Here is a 7,717-nt window from a genome sequence, read left to right as displayed (position 1 = left end):
TGTTACAAATTTATTACAACATCAGACCACATAAAACAGACATTTTTCTACAAACTTTGTTTTAAAAGAAAGTGTCAGAGAAAAGTTAAGTCAAGTGCATGCACTCACAATCTGCCATTATTTTGTGCAAGTTTAAAACACAAGCTCAACTGCAGTCCAAGAGAGACGAGTGAAAATATGATTTACATTGAGAACATGAAACTTAAAGAAATGGTAGAACATGAAGATGTTATGAGCAGATGCGGGAAATATTACGGAATAAGCAGACATCTCTACAGACATTAAGATGTTCATACTGTTACAAAGAACTGTAAGTTTACCCTCTTCGGTCAGGACTACATTATGTACCAATATAAGATTTAGACTTAGAGGAAGTTTCAAGTAAGTTCTGCAAAGGAAATCATTTTTATTTTCACATTTCTGTTACTTATATACATGAAGAAATCTGTTAAAAGGTAACACAAAGCATGCAAAAACAATACCCCAGACTAACCAATGTTTATACGTACGGACTTAAATTTTTACCCTTTTTTTAAAGTGCATTTTCAGCAATCGCAATGTACTGTTTATAAAAGTTAATCAGTGAGGCAGCATGATTCCTTTTCCAAAATGCAAAACTAATACTCCAGTTAAGAACCACAGATTTTCTCATAAATACCATCAGAAATCTAAAAGGGAAAGGGGAGAATACTTAATGTTCTTCTCATGGAGACCAACAACGCAAGAAAATCCCCTGACTTCTCTGCTCTCTGCCAATCACTGACCTCTCTGCAGCCACTTGTTCTGCTCTCTGACACATCAGCACTGAGACAGTCGAGGAATGAAGGCCGTCCACAGACTTGACAGTGCTTAACCGTTAACCTTAGCATTTCCCTCGACCTCTGTCTGGCGCACTAACACTACACTGGCAGATGTGTGCTTGTGTCTGTCCAAACATTCACAGAGACCTCTGGATGAGGGTGTGCATGGACAGCCAGTAAAGCAATGCTCTTAGTGGCCAAGTGAGCACATAAGGCACAGTTTATATCCTGTAAGGCAGTGATTGTGTCATAGAAAAGGCACAATGTCAAAAATGATATATCAACACTTGCCGGCCTCAGTAATCCTAAGTACTCCAAATACACGTATTGTTCTTAAGGCTGGAGTTTGTGTCTGCATTTCTAGCTGGTTTCTACTGCAATCCTGCAGTCAAGTGGCGCATCACTTTGTTCCGACAGAGCCTCGAGCCTCTCAGTGGGCCTGGATGTGATGGTTGGGCTGAGGAGGACCCAGGAATCCAAGCCTCTGCTTGTTCTTCCTCTGTTCTGTCATCTGTAGAGGAGAGTAAAAAAACATCAATCAAGCACAGTTTTTAATTAAGCATGAAGCATACACACAACATGCAAAAGATATTGTGGACACTTTATTATGCAAAACACAATGTTCCCATTATGTTCACACATAATTGGTACATTCCAGAGAGGATTTATCAATTTGAACTTGAAGAGAAGGTAAAATAATGCTCTAAATCTCAAGCAAGTAAATTAATTTGGAAGAAACAAAATTAATCTTTGACTGATTACTTTAAGAAATGAATCCTGATGAGTGGCAACAAAAAATATTGACTAGCACAGAAAGACTTCTCACATTGGTCATTTTAAACACTGCAAACAATTCATTTAATAGTTTTAAATTTCTTTGTCAATGACGATGTTAAAAAAGAGATAAACCCTCGGCAAATCGCTTTTTATTCAACCAGTGTTACGACTGGAAACTAAAACGTCCCTTGGAAACATCATTGGAGGATACTGCCATGTGTTGTACAGAACTGTGACCTGCATGTTAGATGTTGTATAAGTGTCGGGGGACGTTACATGAACCAGAAGCGGCTTGTTTCTCACAACCAACACATTTGCAGTTTTGGTGTTGACATCATAAATGAAGGCCATTGGTTCTATAAACCATAAACCGTATCTGCAGATGAAAGGAAACAAAGCTCTGCAGAACAATAAAACACACATGAACAAATAGGAGCACACACACATACACAAACTCAGATGTGACAGCGTAAAGTGCCGAGTTTGGCAGAGGTTGTAATGAGGGAGGAGCTGAAGGAGAACTTTGCTCTCTGAGAAGTGCAGGCTTCCCCTCGTGACTGCAGAGCTGTGCTTGGACCTACATAAACACACTCCATCTCTTGTGGCATACATTAAAATTTCTGTTTATCCTAAAGGTGGACTGACATCCTTGCTTAATGCCGTGACACTGGAAACCTAGACTGAAATAACAACTGACCTGCAATTGACCAAAACTACAGATTCAGGGATAATGTGTCAGTGTCCTGCTCAAGGGCACTTCAACAGCATACAAACTTTGTTGTTACAAGGGTTCACAACACAAGGGATCCTGGCCAGCAGGGAGACACTACAGACTTAACTGTTTACTGAGGTCGACAGAGGTTGTTGTTCTGTTTACTGGAGTGTGATTTTCCCCCAGTTGGAGCTGTTTTCACGCATTTGGCAGAAGAGGAACAAGGACAGGCCTGTGACTGGAATCACATGCAGGGGAGGCAGGTGATGAGAGTGATCAGTCACACTGCAGAAGCAGAGCTAGTCATCCAAACAGCCAGAGGCTCACTGGCGGCTCCTAGTCGTGCTGACGTAATAGTCACCTGTCGTGCTGCATTCAGGACCATCAAGGGTCTGGCAGAATCTATCTCAGTACAGAGATGGATAGATAAGAGAGACTGCCAACACCGACCTCTTGCCCTATGGGTGTTTTTTCAATGAAAGTGGTTTCAAGGTCAGGTAGCGTGTGGAGTTCATGTGCTGCAGTTGGTTCAACAACATGCTTCCAAACAAGATGCTATGCAATACGGGATATTGCTTCAGGTTCTTCTACAGCACTCAGTTCAGACTACCACAGTGCTCAGAACCAGTGCAGCAAGAAAATCTCCCTGAAGTGGCAAAGTACCTGTTCCTTGAGCTCTGCCAGCTGGCCAGACAGCTGAGCCACTAGAGTGACAGTGCTGTCCAGTTTCTCCTGCAGAGAGCGCATCTCGTTCTGCTCACTGTCTCCCTCGCTGCTCACCAGAGACATGGCTCTCATACGGGGGAACCACTCCAAGTTCTTCTCCTGGGAAGAGAGAAGGAGAGGGACAGTGAGAAAGGTGAAAGGAAGACAAGGTCGAAATCGAGTTGACTCAGCAGGTCAGAGAGACAGCACCAAGAGTATACTGGCACAGACGACGGCAAGGACGATTTAAAAAGACATGCAGGGAGCATTACAGAGCTAAAGTCAGACTGGAGGAGGAGAGTAAACAAAGAGGTATTGGCAACTAGAGACCAGCATGGAAGTCTAATACTAATCATTCTATCAGAAGCTGCTCTCTGTATCATGCTTGACAGTCTAACATTTTAAAGCAGCCACTGCTGCTTCTTGGATACTGTGGATAGCAATTATACACTAAATGAACAGCAACTGGCATTTCAATTCTCACCCACTCCATAAGCACACTGTTGATGTGGGGATGAGTCACTGTCGTCTACCGAGAACACAACTGGGAGTACAGTGTTATCTGGGCGTGTGTGTGTGTGTGTGTGTGTGTGTAAGCCTTCATGCAAAACTGAGACATTTAGTTTATTATCTGTTTTTCCAACGGCGCAGTGGACAGAGCAAACCATCTGCATCTGATGCCATGAGAAAACAGTGAGCAGAACAAACCTATAGCATTATGTAATGGACTTAAGTGCGTTTGTGTTTGTACATGTGTGGGTGTGTGTACTGTTGGTGTGCGTGTGCATGGACATGAACATAGCAGACCGAGCAAGAGTGTGTGTTTTACGACACGCATGTGTGCATCACTGTAAGTGAGATAGGTTTCACAGAGACGCACTGCCATCAGCTGATCTTATGTAATTCCTTTGCCAGTTCTCCTGATAAAAATTACTTAAAAGGTGCTGAGAGTGGGATTTGACTGGCACCACATTAAGTCCAGTAGGAGGAGTGAGGTATTCTCCCACCTGCTCTTATATAAGAATAGACTATAGGAAGAGAAAAACAGATCAGAATGTGAGACACTGAGGACAGAGGAGGGGAGAACAGAGTCTGAGGATGGAGAGGAATGTGGGTTATTTGTTTTTGTCTCCTTAATTAATGAGTTTATCACACTTTGCTGAGTGCCACATAAATGGCTGTGACATATCATGGGAATGCCACTCTGCACACAAATTTGCTCTGTCTGTGAAAACAGGACCAAAAAATGAAAAAAAATTAGCTTATTATTACTACGCTTATTACAATTATTACAAAAATAGCTTTTAGTTTTTCAAATATTTTAATAGAGAGGAAATTAGAATCATTTTGCAAAGTAAATCAACAGTGTTTATCTTTTGTGCCATCTAAACTCTGCTCACTTTTGTTTTTGTTGTTTTCAACACTTTGAATGCGTTTTACTTTTCACAACACTTTTGTCTGTCCCAGCTACAGGGAAAGCAATTGGAAGCAGACTGATTAAGTATGACTCCTCAACCACACAGTATGAATCAAGTCTTTCTATAAGATCTTGTCTGAAAATCTTGGGCTAAATTCAGGCCTCAGGCATCAAGGGTCCAATAGAAAAAAAAAAGAATAGGTTTCTTTCTCAGAACTTCGCAAAACACAGTGGAGGTTCTGTGAGTTTAAAGTTTCAGTATCACAGAAATTGAGGACTATCTGATGCTTGTTCCATCAAGTCATCCATAACTGACGGATTAAGTATCCTCGAGGATTCAATAATGACCTACATTTTTAACATTGAATACAATACAAGCCTGTTTTAATAGGGACTTTTTCTGATTTTCTCTTTCCTTTAGTATGTTATATAGTTTTTTGTGCATTTCAAACATCTGTAAAGTTATAAGCCCACAGTCCGTATCAAACAGAGTCGTTCTCTCCAAAAGAAAACACTGCTCCTGAGTCACCCAAAAGGCTTGATCACTAGTCCAGCCTTATCTATGTCACTATGTAACACAGTACAGTCCACCCCGCTCTCTGTACCAGTAAGGTACCAGTAAGGAATATGGCTTTGGCTGTATGTTCTGAAGGACCGTGTTTCAGTTTGATAACATTGGATATTACAAGCTATGAGCTAAGCACAGGAACTTCTCTGTTGTTAGCTGCAAGAATGAGATTAACTTTGTGATGGAAATGTCCAAACAACAACTGGAAAACTATTTAATTGTGTGTGTGTGTGAGCATTTTACTCCCACAATGGTCTGGTAACCTAACTCAAGGATGAGTGTATTTTATCATGAACTGCATTATCAACAAGGCCCAGTAAAAGTACAAGCTCATGGACGGATCAATACTGGCTGTCTGAGACCCAACTTCAAACTATGCATGCAAAAAGCTTGAATGTTTTGCCATTTTTTTTATCATTTTTACTGTTCATTCCGTTGACGAGCCTGTAGATTCATCCATTAGCATGTTGCTCAGCTAATGTAGCTACTCTCAAGAGTAAATGTGTGGATGTTAAGCTTTATTGGAAGCCAAATAAATAGCTAAAGTAGTGGGTGTGATGATGGTTATTATGTTTTCATGTTGACTTTGGTGTATTAATACTGCAGTGCTAGCACTCAGTAAGGATTAGCTTTGTTGTGAGCCTGTTTCCCTCTAGGATCCTCATCAATATGTGTGTGTCGCCACTGTATGTCAAATTACTTTACAGGGCCTGAAGATAATGATACAGCTACACGTGAATAAGAAATGGTCAAACTGTAGGAACTCATCTGCTTGGCAACTTTGTGTAACTTTGATCAGCAGCCAACGGTTAGCTTGCTGACACCATACAAAATCAGTCACAAAGCCGTAAACATTAGAGGTCTGCTAAGCAGTGAGCCTCAATCATACTGCCCAGCAAGTGAAGCCTCATCTCCAGATGGAGTGCTTGGTTAAAAAGAGGATCTTGTGATGAGGTTTGTGGTAAAAGTGCACCAAACTGGAAGCCAAAAGCATCGACAGATATGACTAGTAACATGATGACTGACCAATCAGACTACGCTTAGAGGACTGAGCAAAATTGAAGCATTTCAAGCAGAGTCAATGTGGCACTGTTACAATTGAAAGTATGAGAAAAATGTGGTTTTTGAACATTAAAGCATGTAAATGTGTCTAGTAGACAGCTTAAACATCATCTCTTATTGAGTTAATTGATTATTGAGTAAGTAAAAGTCAAAAAATGGTTGTACGGAATCTGACCCCATCCCATCCACGTCTTGTTTGTCTATTGTCCATGTCTATTCGTTAAGACTGTCCAGTGGTCCTATGTGTGCAGTGCTGCACTGTCTGAATCAGTCAAGGCTTTAGTGTTACTTCACTGATCCATTTTAACACCTCAGTGAGCATGAATGCAGACATTCATGTGCTTCTCACTCTGCTGCCATAACCATGCGTTTCACTGCATACTTGTACATAATGTTCTTGGGCTGTGTGGAGAGCTACAACACAAACCAGGAAAGTCAAGTTGGTGTAAACATTCTATGGGTGCAATTTCAGATCACCGATGTCAGCCAATATAGACTAAATCCAGCAAGGCTAAATAAAAGAATTGTGCTCCCGCTGTGGTTGCTATTTGTCCTAATCACTACTACTACTACTACTACTACTAGTGCTGGTACATTCTGAAGATATTTCAGAATCAGCTCTTGGGCCTCTCTGAGACCTGTTGACTGGGCAGTTCCCCCAAGAACGCCATACCCTCAAGAGCCTTCTTCTGTTGCTAGGAGAGCACCCTCGTTCCTAGTTCTCGCAATGTTTACATAATAAAAAGAGTGTGGGTTCTTCAAATAAGTTCTGAGAATTATGAAAAAGCCTGTCCAGTCTGAAAGTGCCTCATCAGTTGATCAACACCCAAATATTTCATGGTTAGTTTCTAACATGACGATTTGCTTGCTCTTCTCTTTTTTGATATACAATTTCTAATTTTCTAGATTTTTCACTATTACAAGAAATTACAATGGGCTGACTTGGAATAAAATAAACTGAAATGAACTTAATAATAAATAAATTCAACATGAAACCAACAGTAATTATAGCGGCATTAATGTCAAACTTTTGGCATTCTAACCTCATTGCAAGAGAACCTTTACAATTAAAATCACATAAGTGTCAGTGTATCTCTCTCCATTTTGGTTTGTGCCCAAAGTAAAATACATTATTTTCCACTTACGTGCAGTATTGGGTGCTTTGGTCAGGAATTTAAGCTAAACACATCAGAGCTCTGGCTGAATGATTGTACAACACTCGTAAACAACCACAAGGATACAGAAGATTGTCAAGAGATACGATACAGCACACAGACAGCGTACCAGATGAGTCTGCAGCTAGTATCACTTACCACAGTTACCAGACACACACACACATATAAAGAGTGCATCTGGTTGGACAGAACAGAGTGATGTGCTGCCAAGCAAAAAAAGAGAGATCGTGTTACACTGAGTGTCTGTTCTGCTGGTATATTGTGCATGTGGATGTGAATCAGCGTGAGGGTGTTTGTGTGTAAAATTATGACAGCGACTACAGGCCTGGCAGGTACTGCAGCAGCCACAACGCTGTTACATAACCCATCTCAAGTGGCCTGCTAATAGCTCAGCCCTGCCTGGCACGTGCTCTCCTGTCCCCTTCTCTCACTCTCACTCTCTCTCTCTCACACACACGCACACACACACACACAGAGTCACGGTCACATCGCAAGCCTTTC

General features: G+C 41.2%; 1 protein-coding gene across 2 annotated transcripts in view; it reads right to left on the bottom strand.

Moving 5' to 3' along the window:
- Positions 1–7,717, bottom strand: part of itpr2 (inositol 1,4,5-trisphosphate receptor, type 2) — a 55,605-nt gene continuing 47,888 nt past the window's right edge. For both annotated transcript variants that reach the window (XM_046393367.1, XM_046393368.1), the window contains exons 56-57: positions 2,953–3,114; positions 1–1,311 (exon numbers count right to left, since the gene is read on the bottom strand). In XM_046393367.1, the coding sequence (XP_046249323.1) occupies positions 1,231–1,311; positions 2,953–3,114 (243 nt within the window). In that variant the 3' untranslated portion in view covers positions 1–1,230. The remainder of the gene's footprint in view (positions 1,312–2,952; positions 3,115–7,717) is intronic.

The sequence above is a fragment of the Scatophagus argus genome, chromosome 7, assembly GCF_020382885.2.
Source record: "Scatophagus argus isolate fScaArg1 chromosome 7, fScaArg1.pri, whole genome shotgun sequence".
In the NCBI taxonomy this organism is placed as follows: Eukaryota; Metazoa; Chordata; class Actinopteri; family Scatophagidae; genus Scatophagus; species Scatophagus argus.
Note: the sequence above shows the minus strand (reverse complement) of the source record. Positions and strands in the feature narration are given on the sequence as shown.